Source organism: Callionymus lyra, chromosome 1 (assembly GCF_982586985.1).
Source record: "Callionymus lyra chromosome 1, fCalLyr1.hap1.1, whole genome shotgun sequence".
Classification (NCBI taxonomy): Eukaryota; Metazoa; Chordata; class Actinopteri; order Syngnathiformes; family Callionymidae; genus Callionymus; species Callionymus lyra.
This window is the reverse complement of record NC_141818.1, coordinates 38,064,346-38,087,926: the sequence shown is the minus strand read 5'-3', so window position 1 is coordinate 38,087,926 and position 23,581 is coordinate 38,064,346. Positions and strand designations below refer to the sequence as shown.

The following is a 23,581-nucleotide window of genomic DNA, read 5'->3' as shown; positions in this document are numbered from 1 at the left end:
AGGCAACGACAAAACAAAAAAGGACTCTTTCGATCCAAGATGCTACGTGACCTTTACAATGAGACGTGCTAACGCTAACGCTAGTTGAAAAAAAAAAAATGGAACAAACGGTATATTTTTAAGAATTTATTATGTCTTTTTGCGTATGGAGGGACATTTATTTTCTGGATTGTAGGGCAGTGTCAAGTCCACCCCTCAATCACTTCGATTTTTTCATTCGGCTTCTCAGTATTTAGTTTGTAAACCTTTAAAGACAGATAAACCAAAAAAACATTTTAATGATCTATTTAAATTAAACATTTTTAATGAATTTTCTAAACTCATTTTAAATTAACTTAAACTTTCAAACATTTTAAATTCATGTAAACATTTGAATATTTTATGATCTTAATCAAATTTTTCAAATGAATTAATAAGCACTAAATCTATTTTCATGAATTTTCCAAAACCTTTTTAGTAAAGCTGTGATATTTAATTTTGTAATATTCTATTTAATCTTTCCTTCAATCTTCCTAATCCTAAAATCAATATAGTAAATGCTGCACTGTGTTCTTTAACTAATAGTTACCGCAATTAAACATACATTTGAACATCTCAGAAGCATTTCAAACACAATGAAAGGAAATCAAACATTTCACCGACCATTGGTGTCTTTGGAACCCATTGAGCGTCTTCTCTCTCGGACTGACTGAGAACCTCCATGACTTCACAGGTGATCCACATCAGTGCCAATGACGGAAGCAGCTGGTTTGCTGCTGCTGGTGCACTCTGGGAAGTGTAGTTCTTTGAAACATTCTGAGATTCAGCTGAACAAACAGTATAATAAAATATAAATGTGATCTCTTACTTTAATGTAAGTAAGTTGCCTTTTTGTTACAATACTTTTTTTTTTTAATTAATCAATATTTATTACAAAGTTAAATGAAAGATAAGAAAACATATATTTGTGGACTTTTCTCAGCTGTTTTTTGTAGAAAAATCGGAAAATAAATAATTGGATCAAATAATTGCAGATTCTGATTATTAATCTAAATCTATCAATTTCTTGAAAACAATAATGATAAAAAATACTTTACAAAAAAATCTTGTTTGATTACTGCATGTCTACTTAGGGGTGTGAGAAAAATATTTGTTATGCCTCAAATAAAATTACTCCAATCTGTTTTTTAAATGTTATTTTATAGTCTACATTTAAATGAAATGTGTTTCCAATCAAGATATCAAATTTACTAGATGGCAGCAGCTTAAGGAACAATCAAATCCAGCATGAGCCCGATAATGACTGGGGACGAGAGGATACAGTCAACTGATGTTTGAACATATTTATAGTCTTTCAGTACTTTTAGTATAACCAAATAAAAGCGGGACGACTACAAGACGTCACTAAAATTGTGAAAGTGTATTGAAATATATATCGTAGTGGATTTGTTGTATCGTAGTGTATCGCCGATACTGTCCACTGGACTCTCCAAAATAAAATAAAAAACGGAGAAAAAAGTGCCAAGAACACCAGAGACAAGTCAAGTTGAAGGGGAGTATTTATTAGAGAAGGATGGATATAAAGGTACGGTGTGGAGGGTTCTATTCTCTGAGCAAACCACAACTACTCAACCCTCTTTTGTCTATATTTATAAGCTACACAACTTTCAAGGTCATCATGGTTAGTGACGCGATCATTAAATAAAATCATAAAAAAAAAGGCAATACAATAGGACCATAAGTGTGCTTAAAGAAAGACAAACATGAATCATTAGGAACCAGAAAATGTAAAAACAAACCGCTAAGTTTTTGAGAAATGAAAAAATAATAAATAAAAAAATAATGATAATGGAATCGAGGCCAGTGTGTATTATTTGAACGTTCAACGGAATCCTTTCATAATAATTGGATACATCAATTACATCGGTCTCCTTTACAAAAAAAAATAACTAAAAAGTAACAAAGATACCACATGCAGCACTTTATGTTATTCATTTGTTATTAAGGGATTTTTTTTCTTCTTTTCTTTAAACTTTATTTAATCCTTTTGTTGAACAGAGAAATGATACACAGGCCTGTGAGATCAATAAAATCCATTCCAAGCCTTTAAATGTGTACAAGCAGCCAGTCAGTAGCACATTAATGATAAAGCTAGAATATCAACTGCCACAAGTTTTTTTTTTTTTTAAATGCTACTCTTTCCACTCTTTTTTTTTTTTTAAGATCATTTTTTTTTTATTTTGCATGTTTCGTCACAGTTTGGCTCTCATACGATAAGCTACAATAGGATAGATAAATAGAGTTTGTGAGACCCTCTGCGCCCGCGGGAGCGTGGCAGTTGTCGAGTACGAGTCCTCCTGAGGTATCAACAAGTACACAAGGGGCAAACACGTGGGTTAACACAACGTAAAAAGGTACTTTTTCAACCTCCTGTCATCATGTTTTTTTTTTGTTTTGTTTTTTTGTTCCTCTTGTCTCGCCGGGAGGGTTTTTTATTTTTTTTTTATTTAGAAGGAGTCCATGGCCTTGAATTCACTGAGGGCCTGGACCGGGGAGATGTGTTTCTTCTGGGACCCCCGTCGGACACGGGTCTGGCACTCCTCGGGCTTCTCCCGCTTCACCAGGGGCTTCTTCTCCGGGGCCTTCATGCGCCAGGACACCACGGGCGAGTTCACCGCCGCCGTCCCGTACACCTTCTGGTACTTGGTGGACGCCACGTACGACGCTTTCACCGTCAGCACCACGGCGTTCATGAGGTTCTTGGCCGCCTGGATGAGGGAGGTGGCGCTGTCCAGCTGTGGAAAACGGTGGAAGATGGTCGCCGGAGATGAGGAGAGCGTGTGTTAGAACGTGTCACAGGGATGATGGGAAAAGGAGGTGAGGAGGAGGCACCATCCACCGTCAATTAAGCACAATGAAAACAGATTCCTCTTATTTTAGCCGCTAATTAGCCGGTCTGGTGGAGCCGCGCTGGCTTTTGTTTGGCTGACATTTAAGGGCCGGCAGCCAGTGGGCTCCGAAAAACCTCCCGCGGAGACGAGTCAACTTCTTGGACTTAATGAGTATTAACTCCTACTGGCCGAGATGAAAAGGTTAAAATCTCAGCATGGGTTTTGCATATAGCATGTAAGTCAAAGGCTAATAAAGTCCAGAGAAATGATGGAGAGCCATTGAAGAGAAAACATAAAGTAAAAGTTGTTTTTCTTTCATCTGGAACGAAGACTTTCACCACTCGTTGACATCCTTTCGACTCATTTTCCCTCCTTCCTTTTTTTTTTCCAGCTGCTTAACTGTCCTGACCTTTAAGCGTTCCTGACGACCGATTATGACTTGTTCGTTCTCCACGCTCACATACAACTCTCTCCTTCTCTTGCCGTGTGATCAGAACCTTTTTGTTCTCCGTACATCATGTTTTCTCTCCTGGATGTATCACTCCCTCCTGAACCGCCTTGGTTGTGTTCCAGCTTCATCTCTATGAGATGGCTTCAAGGTCTTCATCAGCCGAGACCACCGGCACTCATGAGTACGCAGTAACAGTCGAAGATAAAGATAGATTGATAGAATAAAATAAATCAATTTTGAAATTAAAATAATCAGCTTAAAACAAATTCAGGGACTGACGCTGTAAACTTGACACCCTAGATCTGACCTGGAGGAAGAGTGGCCCCCCTGTTTTTTTTATTTTATTTATGAAACGTATCAATGTGCCTGGTCTACTTTACGGTATTTATAACATCGTTTGTGAGAGAAATGCGACACAATCAGGACTATCTATGACAGGTTCAAGTTGTCATATTGCAAGGATGGGTTTTAAGGATGAGGTGTGTGAGGGTGAACAAAAATAAGTTGCTCTATTCGCAGGAAAATTCTAATTTTTTTGGAAAAAAAAGGTAAAATAAACTCACATGATGGTGTAAAGTTTTCTCCTCTATAGGATTATGGATTAAGGTCCTTTCATAAAATAAAAAAAATATATATATTGTTTTCTATATATATATATGGCATCAAGTGGATACATTTTATAAATATATACTGAGGACCTTGTATATCTATCTTTAAAAAAAATATAAAACACGTTGAGTCCATATCAAAAGTCTATATCAGAATAGATTATATGCCATGATTATACTGGGTCTTTTACATTAAATAGCTACTATAGGGTATTTATTTTTTTAATGAAAAAAAACTGTTGTGTTTGTCTTTCACATTATTCATGTCTTACCGAAATTAGACTAGTCTAAAATTAACATCTCATATTCTGAAGCCAGGCGACCTGATGCCGGCAGGTTGATGGACAGCAGTGTCTTGGGCCCGACCTTTGTTCCCTTCATCACAAGAAAAAGTTCTCGCTGACAAGGAGGGCAGTCTAAATGTGTACGATGCCAGACTCACCCCTGAGACGATGAGCTCTCCGCCCAGATTCTGGACTTCAGCTTTGACTTTGCTGCAGATGTTGAGCTGGTGACAGTAGAGAGCGATTCTCTGCAAGTAGGCCAGAAGATCTTGTTTGCAGGCAGAATCGGGACACTGGGCGGAAGAGAAAAGCGGGAGAATGTATCAAATAGACAGCCTTTTTCTCAGAGAAATGATCATTTATGAAGAAAAATAATTGCATTGTGAACTTTTCTAGTTGCCATAGTGACCACTCGCCTTACGGCACGATTAATTTGCTTCACCTGATTACTTATAAATATATACTGGAGTGGGTGTCGGATTTACATGCCACGAAAACTCTTATCTCTTTGTGTATTTACCACAATTTACACTTTTCTTCCGAGTTGTGGGTTCAACATTTGCACGGATGCAACAAGGTCATTCCTTTCATCATTGTTTCCAAAGTACATCATATTCTTAGTTACACAAAGAGAGAACAAGGCAAAATGGAAAATACTTTCACCATTGATTCTAAACGTTAATATATTAACTGTTATTATTGACCATGGCGACCTGCCGTATTTTTTATTTACAATTCACATGCAAATATTCAGTGTTTATTCATGTTTGTGTTTCAATTTAACCTCTGCTCGATTGATATCAGCAGTCATTAACTCCAAAACTATAAAATATCCAGAGATCCCGGCGATGACTCAGGACGAGAGGATACACTCGTCTCCAGCAGCTTTTAAAGCTGATGTTTGGACATATTTTGGTTTTAAAACAAATGAAATCAGTTAAGAATTTGTCAAGAGTCATGGGGTCTGTAAATTCTGCAACACCATAGTCAATAGTACAATACTACAAATATGTCCTTGTTACTATAGTATCACAATTGCAATATATCGTATTGTCGCCCATGATATGTGTTGTTTTGCCATTTTCTCCAAAATGTTTTGGGAGAAACTAAATAGTTTATTTGGGTATTTTCTTATTTATGTTTTCAAGAAAAATGTTTGAGATCATGTCTTTAATTGTTAATTGAGATAACACAGAAAAAAACTAAAATCAAACGCATCTGATGAAGCATTTTGCCAGATTAAAAGTAAAAACGTCCTTATGTGCTGGACTCTTTTACTTTTGATATATTTGAAATGTGCTACTCTAGTAAAAGCTTTTTTTTTTTTTTTTCATGAAAGGAGCAGTAAGACTAAATGAAATCCACTTTTTCCCCACATCAATGTTCTTTCTTTCTGCTCTTACATCCTTCAATTTTAGGCAACAAGTAAGTTATTAGAACAGAATTACAGACATGATTGCCTTTTTGCTCCTTCAGTGCAGTCAAGAGCCACTTTGTGACTTGCAACAATGACATATGGTGAGGTTTTGAAGCCACTCAGGCTGGAGACAGACATAGACCAGAGAAGATGAAAAGATCTGACCTGAGGTGCAATATTAAGTGACACTTAAATTTATAAATGAGTGGCCCTTTAATAGTCGAAAGCCTGACTTGATATTGATATATATTAAGTAAGTAAGTACTTTCATTTTAAAGAGCACTTTTCTAAACCAGGGTCAAACAGCGAGTAAACAATAAAAACAAATACTCAAAAAATACATATTACATAGATCAAGATAACACAGAGAAAAGCACAAATAAAAATGTAAGTAAGTAAGTAAGTAAGTAATATTTATTTATATAGCGCTTTTCGAGACCAGGGTCACAAAGCGCTTAGACAATCAAAAACAATAGTCAAAAAAGTACATACTTTAAAGATCAAGATAATACTGAGAACACCACATGAGTTCTTAATATGTTTCTTTCTAACTTTCAAGGGCTGAGGTTCAGGGATGAAGTCCAGGTTAAACAAGACAAAAGAATGATCACTCAGATGGACATCATGTACAGATACATTAGAAATGTCCAGGCCAAGAGTAAAAACTAAGTCTAAAGTGTGGCCTTTGTGATGAGTGGGTTCAGACACTTGTTGTACAAAATTAAAGGCTTCTGTTAAAGTTAAAAGTTATTTAGCAGAGCAAGATGTGATGTAATCAACATGAGGATTAAAGTCTCCAAGAATAAGAACAGATTCAATTTGAATAATGGAACATAAGAACTCACTAAAGTCTTTCAAGAACATAACCGCAGGACCAGGCGGGCGGTAGATTGAAACCCAATAGAAAGGTCTTGTAGAACCAACCAAGATCATCTGAGACCCAAATAAGTGAATTCCTGTGTCTAAATTACTTTGCAAGAACAACTCTCTCTAAATAACAACAGCCAAACCTCCCCCACGACCAGAGGCGAGGCTTCCCCAGGACAGCGCTCCCTAATGGACAGAGTTTGTTTAGATGAATAAAGTCTTCCTCTATCTGCCAAGTCTCGGACAGACATAATAAATCCAATTTTTCTCTTGTGAAGAGATCATTCAGAGAAAAGGATTTATTTGTAATCGAGCGAACATTCAAAAGTCCCACGTTCAGCACCGATGACGTCACTGATGAGAGCGAGTCATCAGCGTCACCAGCGGAGCAGAGCAGGATCCTTTGAAGAGAACAGCAGCGATCACGTGGGTTCACTCGCGTTTAACTCTGTTGTAAAAGCTGAGTTAAAAAGAGGAAATGAAACGATCTGACCACCACTCGTTGAGGTCCGGGAAGACGCCAGCACTGATGTGTCATCACACTCTTCAATGAAAGGAACGTAATCAAACATCTATGACGTCCGATGGCGTTGGAGTTCTTCCGAGCGATCGCGACTCACGTCTCATCCTGACCTGAACCCCAGATCTGCTTGAACTCTTGAGGAAATCGCCATATTAAAAATAATCTGTTTCCGTTGGTTCCTCCTGCACCTCTTGGACATTAAAGCACTGGGTGGGGTAAATGGAGCGACCAGGAACATGAGGACAGCCTCCTCAGATCACCTACTGTGACATACGTCGTCCTTGTTATTTCACTTGGAACACCTCCAGGTGTCGTCCACGGCCCACTAAACCCCCTGTGGGTTAAGAACATTGGAGCAACTACTTTAACGCTGGAAGAGTCGTATCGTGGAGACACCTTTCTTCTCTGCATTAATATTAAACTAGGACGTCGGGTTGAAACCGCATGGAGAAAAACTGCGGCTCAGGAACAGGACGAGTGATAAGAATGAATGTATCCCCCTTTTTTTTTTGGTGACTCTCCTGCTCATATCCGCTTCTAAGAAAGGCCTCACGTCCACAGAATTGATCAGCTCAGAGTGGACTTGACTGACCAGCTACTAATAAAAACTTAATGAAAGTAGAAAAAAAGGACAGAATATTTTACTTTCCTTGTAGAATTTCTCAGCCCGTGGGAGATTATTGCCGGAAAATCTTGATAGCGAGGATGGTGCAGCTGCCTTTCTCTGTGACCAATCGTAATTCACTTCAAACTAATGTTATTCAACTATTTATTTACCGATACCGAAACTCCATCCGCCTGAACACATTTGAAAAAGAAACGACACAAGCTTCTCGACGTTTATCGTAAGGCTAACACTTTGGTAGCAACACTGTATTCACGGGTGGTGGCAAAAATGAAGGGTTAATCTGCTGAGGGAGGGTCTAATGTCAGGGGAGAGTCAAAATGGCACATGTTACTTTCCCTAATGTTGAAGAACTCAAACTTTACTGGTCAATTCGTTGTTGGGACTAGGGATTTGAATCTGTTTTTTTATGATAGAAAATGTCATTAATATCATATTTCTTATTGTTTTGTGGATTGTTGTGGGTTTCAACAGTTAATTTGAGATTTATACTTTAATTCTCATGTTTCATTGAAACAATATAAGCAAAGCTATATACATGGTAACATTTTATGTGAATATCTTTTTTTCTTAAACCATCTTACACGGATGAAGAAAAATGTTGCCAGAAACATTTGCCAGTAACTAAGTAACTGAAAGCTGCAATTGTCATTTTTTTCTGTACAGACAGAAGTCTGGTGTTTTATTCCTAGATCTATTACACAAAGGTTTCGCTGCTTTATCTCTGTGTCGTTGTTGCCGAAGGTCCATAGCAGCGCGAGAAACAAGAGTCGAGCCTGATGGATCAGCCCCCGACAAAGTAAGCAGAATAATAGTCGTGACAGCTGAAACATGTAACACACAGTTACACAATCTTCCTGTCAGCGCACATGTCGCTGCAACACAAGTGGTCGAACGGTCTCAGATTTAGAGAAGCTCCTTCAAGTTCAGCATCCCAGTGAGGACAGAAGGTCCCGAGGCGGCCGACGGCGACGACTCAGAGCAGCTTCTGTGATCATCCAACTATAATAAAAGTGACATTCAATTATGAAGATCTTCTTCGTTATCGTTGGGCTGCATTAACGGCTGCATTGAAACGAGATCACCAGCCATGTCTCCCGGCACGACTCCTTTGAACTCTTGTTTTGAAGCGAGAGGAATTTAATCGGGCTTTCTATTGTGTAGCCTGGACTGGACTGCAAACACATTTTTGCAGAAAAGCTTCTCCGGAAATATCTCTCTTTCTTAAAAGCTTAACCTAGAAGCTAATGTTTGCTGAAAAAAACCTTCTCAAGAGATCCTTGATCTTCCCGATCTTGTAACTTTTGCTGAAACGGACAAATCCAGTCGATAGTCTTGCCGCTGTGTGTTCGCTCCGTGTAATTTGGCAGATAAGTCGGGTAGAGAGAAAGAAAAACCTTCACGTTATCTCCGAACAACTGTCATGATTGCGAGCAAATGATGCAAACACACCAGCAAGTGTTGGCCATAAATCAAGGAGGTTGTGTAATCACCATGCTCGATGGAGACAAATAAAATGAGGAAAGGAAATCATTTGTATTACCTGGAGTGCTGAGGGTATTTTTTTTAAACATCCCTCACTAAATCTGCCACACACACACACACACTTCTGAAATGATTGATTAGATATTGAAAATGGTCCGTCAGCGCCTTTAAAAGAGGTGCTCATCTGATAATGGATGCGACACCTTCATTGGAAGCAAATTATATTAGAGTCACAACTTCAGCTGCTTCAGTGTTGCAGCGTTGGAACGACTAAATTATGAGTCAACACAACCTTGCACTTCAAAAACAAACACTCCCAATGACGGCTCACTTGACTCCGTCCTGGTTGTGATCAAAGTTTAGACGGGGGATGGACGTCTACCTGATCTGCGACGGCACGGGCGAGTTTATCCATCCTGGAACCGGCCTCCGCGATCTTCTTCGCTGCATTGATCACGTCTGAGGAATTCTTCAGGGGCCCTTTCCCTCTGCGTTAGTTTTGGAGAAAAACAAGAGGAAAAATAAATATGTGTTTGCGAGATACAACAAGTTTTTGAACATATTAATCCAACAAATCCAAGGGATCTTATACTTAAAATTCTAATTTCACTTCTTTTGTCCAAAAAGATACACTTAAATACCTCCATACTCGTCTGTAACTTCTTGTATTGAAGCCTCGACGTGAGGAATTGTTCCGGAAAAAATGAAATATGTGTTTGCGAGATACAACGAGTTTTTGAACATATTAATCCAACAAATCCAAGGGATCTTATACTTAAAATTGTAATTTCCCTTATTCTGTCCAAAAAGATACACTTAAATACCTCCATACTCGTCTGTAACTTCTTGTATTGAAGCCTCGACGTGAGGAATTGTTCCGGAAAAAATGAAATATGTGTTTGCGAGATACAACGAGTTTTTGAACATATTAATCCAACAAATCCAAGGGATCTTATACTTAAAATTGTAATTTCCCTTATTCTGTCCAAAAAGATACACTTAAATACCTCCATACTCGTCTGTAACTTCTTGTATTGAAGCCTCGACGTGAGGAATTGTTCCGGAAAAAATTAAACATGTGTTTGTGAGATACAACGCGTTTTTGAACATATTAATCCAACAAATCCAAGGGATCTTATACTTAAAATTCTAATTTTACTTCTTTTGTCCAAAAAGATACACTTAAATACCTCCATACTCGTCTGTAACTTCTTGTATTGAAGCCTCGACGTGAGGAATTGTTCCGGAAAAAATTAAACATGTGTTTGTGAGATACAACGCGTTTTTGAACATATTAATCCCAACAAATCCATGGGATCTTATACTTAAAATTCTAATTTCACTTCTTTTGACCAAAAAGATACACTTAAATACCTCCATACTCGTCTGTAACTTCTTGTATTGAAGCCTCGACGTGAGGAATTGTTCCGGAAAAAATTAAACATTTGTTTGTGAGATACAACGCGTTTTTGAACATATTAATCCAACAAATCCAAGGGATCTTATACTTAAAATTCTAATTTCCCTTATTCTGTCCAAAAAGATACACTTAAATACCTCCATACTCGTCTGTAACTTCTTGTATTCAAGCCTCGACGTGAGGAATTGTTCCGGAAAAAATTAAACATTTGTTTGTGAGATACAACGCGTTTTTGAACATATTAATCCCAACAAATCCAAGGGATCTTATACTTAAAATTCTAATTTCCCTTATTCTGTCCAAAAAGATACACTTAAATACCTCCATACTCGTCTGTAACTTCTTGTATTGAAGCCTCGACGTGAGGAATTGTTCCGGAAAAGATTAAATATGTGTTTGTGAGATACAACGCGTTTTTGAACATATTAATCCCAACAAATCCATGGGATCTTATACTTAAAATTCTAATTTCCCTTATTTTCTCCAAAAAGATACACTTAAATACCTCCATACTCGTCTGTAACTTCTTGTATTGAAGCCTCGACGTGAGGAATTGTTCCGGAAAAAATTAAACATGTGTTTGTGAGATACAACGCGTTTTTGAACATATTAATCCAAACAAATCCAAGGGATCTTATACTTAAAATTCTAATTTCACTTCTTTTGTCCAAAAAGATACACTTAAATACCTCCATACTCGTCTGTAACTTCTTGTATTGAAGCCTCGACGTGAGGAATTGTTCCGGAAAAAGTTAAACATGTGTTTGCGAGATACAACGCGTTTTTGAACATATTAATCCCAACAAATCCAAGGGATCTTATACTTAAAATTCTAATTTCACTTCTTTTGTCCAAAAAGATACACTTAAATACCTCCATACTCGTCTGTAACTTCTTGTATTGAAGCCTCGACGTGAGGAATTGTTCCGGAAAAAATTAAAATGGGTAATTTTTAAGTTTGTTAGCTACATGGCTAACATGCTACTCAGACAGGAAACGCTAAAGTCAATCTTAGAATATAGACTTGTTTGATTCTTTTACAAACAGTTCCTCATTTCGAGGCTTCAATACACGATGAGGGATTTGGATGTTGTTAAGAAAAGTGGGCGTCGTTTGCGATCTTCATATGAACATATATTTTTGTCTTTAACTCCAAAAAGTAAACCGATGACATTGAAAATAATCCCAACCCTTAGTCGACATGAGGGCGAGTAGAAAGTAGAGTGAAGTTCGTGTGACTTTAATCCTTGGAGATTTAATAATTAGAAAAGGAAGAGAAATAACTGTTAAAAAACAACAACAACACCTTCCATGGTTTGCCTGTTGCTGGTTAAGTTAAATCTTCACCTGGTGAAGTCGGTCATCTCCATCATGATCATGCACATCTGCTTGGCCAGCACGATGATGTCGTTCCCGTTGTCGTCCCACTTGGCCACCTCGGCGTCCAGCTTGCACTTCTCTTGCCTGAAACTCTCCACCTGCTCGGCGATCTTGGCCTTCTCTTCTTGGGGAAGTTGTGCCATGATAGCCTGCAGAGGAGGCGCATTTATATAGGACACACAAGTATTAACACGAAAGGCAAGCCCGTTAATTGGATTAAATTAAGAGCAATTCGTTTGAAAATTTCTTCTCGGGAATCAGGGGGAAATGCCAGAGGAGAGAATTAGGTGAAGACGTGAGAGATATGGCCATGGGGCATGCGAGGGAAAAGGGTGAACAAGAATAGGGATTAGTAAAATATAAAGCGTAAAAAAAGGACAAAAGTAGTTTAAAGAAAGTTGAACTGACATTTGTTCCATCTTCTTTTTTTTTTACAACTTTATTTTAATCCAAATACTTTACACTAAGCTTGTTCTCTGACAATCCATGCCCTTCTCCAACCAAATAAAGTTGAAAACTTTTCATTTTAGGACGGGACCTTTTCAAACCTATCGACATCTTATACCCATAAAGAGCTAATCCTTTTTTTTTTTTCCCTTCATCTCTTTTTCTTTTTTTCTTCAGCAGCCATTGAAATACATTTGCTCTGCTCGCAGGCTCGCAGGGCAGGTCCAAAAAGGCATAAATCGTGCGACAAGGTCAAAAGCACAGTAAAGGAGCCTGTATTATTTGGGAGATAGATGTATAATTACCTCACTTCTTAGACGGGAGAATGAATAATGCATTTGCTCAACGTTCTGCCAGAGAAGTGAAGTAACCTGGTTTTCATTAGGTCGATTATATTGACTTCAGGGGCAGAAAGAGAGAATGTTAAAGAAGGAAAGTCATTATTGTTTTTTGCTTCTTTTTTTTTTCCCTTCCGATCACATCTACTATTGAGCGTCCTGGAAGGATAGCTTCTCTCTTAATGAAATAATCACCAGTGTCCTCATTTTTCATCATCCTCATTGCCTCTCACAGTGTGTGTGTGTGTGTGTGTGTGTGTGTGTGTGTGTGTGGGCTGAGCTCAGTGAGAAAGTGCGTCACGTTTTGCTAATGTCCCCCAGAAGATGTGTCAGGGATAAATAAGACAGAAAGTCTAAAGAAAAAAAAAAGTCTTGTTCATCTGACATTCCACAAAAAAAACAGTGGGAGCGGTTGAAAGGCACAGATGCGCCAGCATTGTGCCCACGAGCTCAGGCTTAGCGATCTCTCTCTGAAAGAAGTGCTTTTGGTCTCACTTTGAAAAAGGCAACAGCAAACAACAGGGATCGTTACCCTCAAGCCTGCTTAGGAATTGCCGTGTTCATGCCAGGAGTCAGAAGTGTGAAGAGAAACAATGCTCGGATCAACCAAGAGTTTGTCAGACAAACATTTGGCAGATTTTTCACCGCATTAAATGTTGTTCTTTCACGATTAACCCAATTATTAAAGCCTAAACTGCTGCCATATAAGGACCAAGCACACCACATACACACACTTGCACACCACATACACACACTTGCACACCACATACACACACTTGCACACCACATACACACACTTGCACACCACATACACACTTGCACACCACATACACACACTTGCACACCACATACACACACTTGCACACCACATACACACTATTGCACACCACATACACACACTTGCACACCACATACACACTATTGCACACCACATACACACACTTGCACACCACATACACACACTTGCACACCACATACACACACTTGCACACCACATACACACACTTGCACACCACATACACACACTTGCACACCACATACACACACTTGCACACCACATACACATGCTTGCACACCACATACACACACTTGCACACCACATACTAACGCTTGCACACCACATACACATTCTTGCACACCACATACACACACTTGCACACCAAATACACATGCTTGCACACCACATACACATGCTTGCACACCACATACACATGCTTGCACACCACATACACACACTTGCACACCACATACACACACTTGCACACCACATACACACACTTGCACACCACATACACATGCTTGCACACCACATACACACACTTGCACACCACATACTAACGCTTGCACACCACATACACATTCTTGCACACCACATACACACACTTGCACACCAAATACACATGCTTGCACACCACATACACATGCTTGCACACCACATACACATGCTTGCACACCACATACACACACTTGCACACCACATACACACACTTGCACACCACATACACACACGTGCACACCACATTCATACATTTGCACACCACATACACACACTTGCACACCACATACACACACTTGCACACCACATACACACACTTGCACACCACATACACACACTTGCACACCACATACACACACTTGCACACCACATACACACTATTGCACACCACATACACACTATTGCACACCACATACACACACTTGCACACCACATACACACTATTGCACACCACATACACACTATTGCACACCACATACACACACTTGCACACCACATACACACTATTGCACACCACATACACACACTTGCACACCACATACACACACTTGCACACCACATACACACACTTGCACACCACATACACACACTTGCACACCACATACACACACTTGCACACCACATACACACACTTGCACACCACATACACATGCTTGCACACCACATACACACACTTGCACACCACATACTAACGCTTGCACACCACATACACATTCTTGCACACCACATACACACACTTGCACACCAAATACACATGCTTGCACACCACATACACATGCTTGCACACCACATACACATGCTTGCACACCACATACACACACTTGCACACCACATACACACACTTGCACACCACATACACACACTTGCACACCACATACACATGCTTGCACACCACATACACACACTTGCACACCACATACTAACGCTTGCACACCACATACACATTCTTGCACACCACATAGACACACTTGCACACCAAATACACATGCTTGCACACCACATACACATGCTTGCACACCACATACACATGCTTGCACACCACATACACACACTTGCACACCACATACACACACTTGCACACCACATACACACACTTGCACGCCACATACACATGTTTGCACACCAAATACACATGCTTGCACAACACATACACATGCTTGCACACCACATACACATGCTTGCACACCACATACACACACTTGCACACCACATACACATGCTTGCACACCACATACACATTCTTGCACACCACATACACACACTTGCACACCACATACACATGCTTGCACACCACATACACACACTTGCACACCACATACACATGCTTGCACACCACATACTAACGCTTGCACACCACATACACATTCTTGCACACCACATACACATGCTTGCACACCACATACACACACTTGCACACCACATACACATGCTTGCACACCACATACACACACTTGCACACCACATACACACACTTGCACACCACATACACACACTTGCACACCACATACTCATGCTTGCACACAACGATAAAAACACTTACACACAAGGACAAACACACTTGCACACCACATACACACGCTTGCACACCAATGTACACACACAAATACGAACACACTTGCACGCAACGATAAACACACTTGCACACAACGATAAACACATTGGCACACAACGATAAACACACTTGCACACAACAATAAACACACACGCACACAACGATTAGCGATAAACACACTTGCACGCAGCGATAAACACACTTGCACACAACGATAAACACACTTGCACACAACGATAAGACAATAAACACACTTGCACACAGCGATAAACACACTTGCACACAACAATAAACACACTTGCACACAACGATAAACGATAAACACACTTGCACACAACGATAAACACACTTGCACACAACGATAAGACAATAAACATACTTCCACACAGCGATAAACACACTTGCACACAACAATAAACACACTTTCACACAACGATAAACGATAAACACACTTGCACACAACAATAAACACACTTGCACACAACGATAAACGATAAACACACTTGCACACAACGATAAAGACACTTGCACACAACGATAAAGACACTTGCACACAACGATAAACACACTTGCAAACAATGAAAAAAAACACTTGCACACAATGATAAACACACTTGCACACAACGATAAACACACTTGCACAAACTCACACAGACAAACACACGTTTTTGAACTGAAACACTGGGACAAACGCACATACACACTCACACAAGACACACAAATAAATGCATACATGGACACAAAGAGACACACAGAACCACACAAGAATGCATGTAAACACACAACCACTCATTTGCACACAGAACCACATGTCCCCGTCCGTCTACCCATGTGAGTGTGTGTATTTGTTGACATGTGTCTATGCTTTTGCAGAGACACACAGAAAAAGAGCTAAACTCAAACACAACCACAGACGCACGCACTTACGGCTCGCCCACACAAACGCACACGCACACCCACACAATCCAACACATGTGCGCACACGGACACCTCGCCACACAAACAGACTCGCGCACCTGCACAAGCCCACGGAAATGCAATCAGGGACACACACTGAGACACACAACCACATCTTCGCGTCCGTCCCTTCGCGTGTACATGTGTGTATTTGTTATCACGTGTCTATGCTTTTGCACTGACACACAGCTACACAAATGCTTGCAGGGGACGCACACTGAGACACACGTGTACACACAACCCCACTCATTTGTAATCGCACCTAGAGACACCCACTCACATCCAACTATGGTGTCTGTTGTCTCCGTTTTTGATGAACCGCACACCCACCTACTCCATGACACACCTCGGGCCTAGCAGCGTGATCTTAACACAAAAATGAAAACGGCTCCTTCTCGACGTAAACACAGTCAAATGAAAATGAAATTGGTTCATGAATCTACTAGATCGGGAGGTTCGGCGTATTCGACAAATCTCTCCAGGAGCTCACGTCGGTGAACAAAAAGCGAACCTGCAGCACATTTGTAAACACGAGGGCCAATTGGGACGTCAGGGGAGCAGGAGAGCTCTCATTGAAACTCCACTTCCCCCTTCTTTTTTTTTTGCGCTCTAGAATTCACTTATCCCCAAATCCCCTTCCCTACTCTTCTGATAACAACAAGGAGCGGGCCTGGGGAGCTTAACATAGTGGCAAATCCGACCGAGGGAGTTTTGTGCCAATACACTCTGCAACTGTGCTCCGTCTTCAGGGATTAAAGCACTTTCCGGGTTTCTTCACCGAGCGCTGCATCTTGAAATAACTTTAATTTGTTTCATTTGAAATAAACTGCCCAAACCCCTCAAAGTTCAATTTTATGGATGACCTATCAACATTGTTATCCAATCACGGCGGCGGGAGGTGGAGCGAGCGTGGGAGGAGAGGTTTTTTTTCGTCGCCTTTAATAGAAAAAAGGACACGAGGAACCTGTCTTTTGCAGGACGACTTCCTATTATGCATTGTTTCTTAAACAACTTATCTCTAGGTGCAAATATAATGGAAGTGACAAGCGGAGCGAGACTCTCGAGGATGCTTTCAGAAAAAAAAAAAAAAGTCCCCAGACTAGATTAGATTTATTTCTTCAGTGAACAAAGCAGAGACAGTGAGGACGTATAATGGAGATATAAGCCATGTAAATGACGCTCAGATAGAAAGCGAGACTTATAAACCTCAGTGTGCACATGCCAGCTTCTGTGGAGGAAATGGATTACATTTATTCTCCTCTTTTTCAGAAAAAAAAACAAAAAAAACGCACCAAACGCCACTTGGCATGACTGGGAGAAGCGGCGGAGCTTCTCTCTGAAGTGACGGGCAGGCAGCTGAGACGTCTTTTGAGGGAAACCACAGTCGAGTGCTTTTCAATCTAGGGTTCTATTGGACACGGGGACGTATGGTTTTCGGTATGTATAGAGCAGGATCCGACTGGATTAACGCCACACGAGAGAGAACCTTGCGATGTTCTGACCGAGAGGAAATTGTCGACAAAAAATAACAATGAGGTAATGTCGTCAACGATCCTTTTATCACCTAACGATAACAAGGAGAGACATAAATAACTATAATTAAGTATATAATGCATTTTTGAAAAAAAAAACACATCTGCTGAGTGTGTTGCGTTCAATAACGTAGGACACTACTATGGTTTGTTCAATAGCGTAAATTAACTCAGAAATGTAATTAAGAACAGAATACAGCGTGTGATTAAAAAGAAAATAAGTGTCAACATTTAAAGGCATCAAATCATTTACGACATGAGCTCCTGGTTCATGTGTCACACGTGAATAGAAGCTATTAGTGATTCCTGAAGTTTATTTTCAGAGCACAGTAGAGAGTAAGTAAGTAATATTTATAGAGCGCTTTTCCAGACCAGGTTCACAAAGCGCTTAAACAATCAAATACTCAATAAAATATATACTTTAAAGGTCAAGATATCAGTGAGAACAACACAGGAGTTCCAGAAAATCAAGGAAAAGCACAAATAAAAACGTCTTAAGATGTTTCTTCTCTGAAGGAGTCAGTAGATCATCAAACACAGAGAGGGGAAGATCGTTCCAAAGCTTAGGAGCAACAGCCTGGAAGGATTTCTCTCCTCTGGTCCTGAACCGTGTTCAGGAACCATCAGTAGATTCTGATCCACAGACCTCAGAGCCCGAGCTGGGGTGTAAGGCTGGATCAGATCACTGATGTAAGGAGGAGCCTGAACATGAATAGATCTGACAGTAAGAACCAGAATTTTAAAATCGATCCAGAAAGAAACTGGAAGCCAGTGAAGAGTTTTAAGAATCGGAGAAATGTGAGTTCTTCTACTAGAGCGGGTCAGAGTTCTGTATCAACTGCAGACGAGAAAGCTCCTTCTTGTTGAGACATGAAAATAAACTGTTTGTCTGTAGTCCAAATGATTAGATGGTGCTGTTCCGTTAAAAATAAATATTTCCGACGGTAAGAAAGAAAAGGAGTATGGATGTGTATATGTATAGTTCAGCATGTGTATAGTTCAAAATTGTATAACTTAACTTTACAAAAAACTCCAAAACAATCTCTTAAGTATGTATGAATCATTGGCATTTGTGTTAACATGCATTTGGATGACGTTACCCCAGTATTTAAAGACAAGCTCTAACACAGGAGACACTGTCAGCAATGGAAGTGTTGGAAATAAATAACTTTATGTTAAATTTGCCAAAATATTTCCAACTAATGTGTTCCAATGACAGCATGAGTTCTTGTTTTAACAAGTAACACAATATTCATAGCTTCTCATGGCATTGTTCAACATGACAGTGACTAGTTATAACTGGGCGACATGCTGCGATGCAAACTGTTGCCACGGTGAAACTGCCCACATGCGAGGATGTGAGTGTCAGAAAAAAAAAGGCTAGTTTTAGTTTTGTGCTGTGATACTTTGTTCCGAGGCTCTCGAACGCTCAGATGGCCACGGCTTTCTTAACAACAGGCCCCTCAGCGGGAGAAGAGATGTAGGGGCTCCGACTTCTCGCAACTCTGGACGCCTGCAGATCTCTATAGTACTCGATATGTTTGTGCGTTTGACAGAGAATAATGGTTGATATGAAGCCACGATTCATTTATCTATATTAGACAAGCAGGTGTCACGCCGCTCTGGACTGAACACTGTTTCTGAACAAAAACACGTGTTAATCATGGAGGCGCTGAAGTTCAAAAACAACATCCAAAACGAGTGGGTAGTTTCTGTTGCACTTGACTCTTGACCACTTTTCTCCCTTCAAAAGCCATCAAAGTTCCGTGGTTATGGCAACACGAGGCGCAAGACAAGTACCGCCTTGCACCAAACCTCTTAGAGGCTCACCCTTCAAACCCCATCTTATGTTCAGTGCAAAAACTGAAATATTTAAGTCTTGTTTCACGCAGTGAGCGTTTGATTTGGATTTAAAAGGGTCAACCGTCTTGAAAAGTCTAGTCTTATTTTAAGGTATTGAAAGACAAACCATATCATTTTAACAGAAGAATACAAACGGGCAATAGGGTGAGAAAACAAAGATAGTTAAGTTTCTTTTACTTTTTTTTACTTTATCATTTGTGAGACATTTTTTTTTAAAGGGCAACTGTAGTGTTGATTTAAGCATCTCTTAAATGTATCATGTACCTTTATTGTACTCATCAGTATGTGTTTTATCTCTTAAGCCCCGCCCACTAAAAGACTCAAGCACTAGGGTTTGTCACTCTGCGTCATCAATCCTGGAAGTCTCCACCTCCAAGGGACTCATTGTATAAACAAAGTGGGTTGTTATTACAGCTGGCTGGAGGAGGAGTGAAGCCATTATTACGTTATAATGAACTCCACTCTCGTAACTTCTGGTTCGGGGTGGAGAACTTAATATATAAAGTAATAAGTTCAAAACATGGTCATGATGAGGGACTTACTTTATCTTGGAGAAGAAGACTTTAACATTTGAAACGTGTGAGTGAGTCAGGAAATATGGAGTTGACATTTATTGGCTGGCTATGTTCTCCTCTAGAGATATATTATTATGACTATGAGTGACATGTCAGGCAAAGAGTGTCGGTGAGGGAGGAGAAGCAAAAGAGACTCAGGAAGATGAAGTTAGGAGAGAAGGTACATGATAGCATTAGCAACAAAGCCTACCCTGGCGCTCTGCCCTGCTATAAGCTGGTCATCTTCAGTCTGGACACTGGTTCTGCTGCGGGTATCATAGTCCTCCTGCTCGAAGTCGGAATCATCTTCCAGCTCTTCTGGTGTCTAAGAGAGGAAAAAAGGAAACGACACATGTTAAGTGTTTATTCATTCGAGTGTTGCACATCGCCATAACATCTTTATATATCACGATGGGCCGTTAAATAAAACATTTATCCCTCAAAGAAAGACACCAACAGCGCAGATAAAAGGTTATTTTTCCTTCTGTCCGGCGCCTCACAGGAGTCATGTTCTGCGTGTGTCAGGCGGCGACTTCAGCTGCAGTTACCACCTGAGCACAGCGGAGACATTTAGGCGCGGCATTAAAAAAATATACTTCTGAAAGACACAGAAGAAGCATTAAAAAATGAAGGAAACGGTTCGATGATTACGCCACGGTGAGCAGGTTAGTAAGCCTTTTTAGTCGAGGCACGCAGCTGCGGCATTGATAAGAATGATCAATTACCATTATGTAATTATTTCATACTTCATACAAGAGCTTCATATTTCTTTTTTATAATTATGGCTCTTTGAATAAAAATATCAAAACATAAAATATATTTCTGGCTTTTTCATATGTTTTATTCATACAGACCCATAACTTTGAAACACCTTGAATGCCTTTCACTGGTATTTTAAATCACTTAAATATGTTTGCATAACACTGTAACACAAAAACATTATTAAAGGAATGACTAGGGTTTCCCATAATTCTTTTATAGACCCGATTAGATAGTCAAGAGAATCGGGAAGTATAACAGTGTATAAAATGGTTGAATTTTAAATTTTAAATCTGGAAACTTTCATTTGTTTTAATTAATTGTGTTCAGTTTTTAAATCATTTAATTATTCATGTAGAATACTATTTATATTAAAAAAGCTCCAAATGCTTCTGAACTATTAGAATGGTAATATTAAGGTCTATGTAAAACACAACAATTTACTTTCCGTGCAGAAGAAAAATAATAGTGAAAAAGCGAAAAACTAGTATTAATAAAATGATTAGGTAATTAAAGGTTATTTGGACAATAAAATCTACATATTTTTCTTATCATCAGAGGAATTAATTTCTATTCATATGACTGGGGAAGATGTAGGTGTCAATTATAATAATTAATGTTACATTTTCATCTTTTTCTTAATCTTGAGCTGTAGAAAAAAGGTAAAATCTTCATCGCTCGAACACACTGATAATGGAGTCTGGAACATAAAGTAAGAATCTCCAGAGTTGTTGTCTGCAAAAGTAATTGAACTTGGATGGGATTATGAAGCCAGCTGGTTGCCGGCAGTTCAAAGCTGCCTGTTTTACATTATTTACCAACATAAAATTATTTCCATAATTAGATTATTCCAGAGCTTCACTGAGCAACCATCCTGCTTGCATAATGTAAGAAAAATCAATTAGATAGGAAGTGGGGAAAAGGCCAGTTTGGGTGAAAAATGCAGATACAGTTTCATCTGAGTGTGCAGCCGCCGGTTTTTTCCAATCGTTTTTTAAAGATTATTCACAAAAATAAAAAACATTGCAGGAAACAGTCATAAAGATGTACTTAAGAACATCCGCACACAAATATTACATCCTTTTTAACTTGTAAGGAGATGAAGTATGTACCCGTATCATGAGCACGGCTTTCCTGATGTCACGGACGCCATCGTAGACCAGACGGGATGCATCGATGAACTCGTTCTCTTCAAAGGCCTGCGGAGGGTTCGTGCTCAACGCTTCTATGGCAACTTCCACTTGCTCAGCAAATCGTGGCATGACTGCAGGAAGGAAAGAAATGTGTTTGTTGAAGATGTTTCCATCTGCCCCATGTCTATTTATCCATCTTGAAGTTGTATAAAAATGTGTTTTTTGAGGGAATCTATTTTTGTGATTGAAGTTTCTGCTCACTGAATCTTGAATTTCAGGTAAAAGTAGAACATAGCGAGCAAATAGTAAACAATTTGTAATAAAGATGTTACTTTTATTAAATAAAAGTACATTTTGAACAAAAAAAGACATCATACAAAGTCACCCCTTTTTTCATTTTAATTCAGTTTAATCCACTTACTAGAGAACCGTAAAATAGGCTTTTGGGAAATGCTGGTAAGGCGTTTAAAACTGAAATATTTAAATGTTCTCTGAGCTCTTAATGAGCAAAGTTGCTGATGGTAAGGGGCAATTTCACTCATTGGGGTTGAAAAATGATGAAGGGAATTAAATGTGACCATGTAGGAATGGATTTCATTCAGGCTCGAGGCTGAAGCATAAATTAGAGGCATGAAAAAACTGCTTATGAAGCTCATCGCTTGGATTTTTTTTGGCACCTTTTGAGAAGTGAGAAAATTGTTTGCAAACAAGGTGACAAAGTTTTAAACACGGCAGGTTCTGTCCTTACCCCTAATTTACCATTGCCATGTTCCCTCTTTTATTGACCAAGAAAGTATCTTCATTTCGCACTCCTTCCATCGAAAACCTTTCTCTGTGGACAAGGGGTTGCAGGGGAATATACGTCTCAGGGAGGAGCAGGGAGATGGCAAGAGAGGGAAGCTATAACCACTCTCCCATTAGGCCATTGATTTCCCCCTCTCAAGGACACGCTTCAATCCTGGGCCCATATGTAGACTGTCAGGATTCTATGGCTCAGCTTTAAACAGAAGAGTTGTGTGCTATGGCTGCCAATATCCTCCCCAGCAATAAATCTGATCACACTCACTATGGAGGGAAGAGGAAGAGCAAATTAAGCCCATTTTCTAGGATGGGTACTTTGTTAACCGCTTTTCTTTGGTTTTGGAATCAACTGAGCGAGTACACGGTTTTATTGGAGATTCACAGAAGACAAAATCATGTTGTATCATTCAGTGTTTGTGTTGTTTACATGGTTGGCAGA

The 23,581-nt window shown here is 39.6% G+C and overlaps 1 protein-coding gene across 1 annotated transcript in view; it reads right to left on the bottom strand.

Annotated features, from left to right (window-relative positions):
- Nucleotides 1-1,531: 1,531 nt before the first annotated feature.
- ctnna2 (catenin (cadherin-associated protein), alpha 2) overlaps nucleotides 1,532-23,581 on the bottom strand; it is a 127,484-nt gene continuing 105,434 nt past the window's right edge. The window contains exons 13-18 of the mRNA XM_087806512.1: nucleotides 22,321-22,472; nucleotides 20,661-20,774; nucleotides 11,898-12,079; nucleotides 9,513-9,618; nucleotides 4,372-4,506; nucleotides 1,532-2,774 (exon numbers count right to left, since the gene is read on the bottom strand). Coding sequence (XP_087662638.1) covers nucleotides 2,487-2,774; nucleotides 4,372-4,506; nucleotides 9,513-9,618; nucleotides 11,898-12,079; nucleotides 20,661-20,774; nucleotides 22,321-22,472 — 977 coding nt within the window. The 3' untranslated portion in view covers nucleotides 1,532-2,486. The remainder of the gene's footprint in view (nucleotides 2,775-4,371; nucleotides 4,507-9,512; nucleotides 9,619-11,897; nucleotides 12,080-20,660; nucleotides 20,775-22,320; nucleotides 22,473-23,581) is intronic.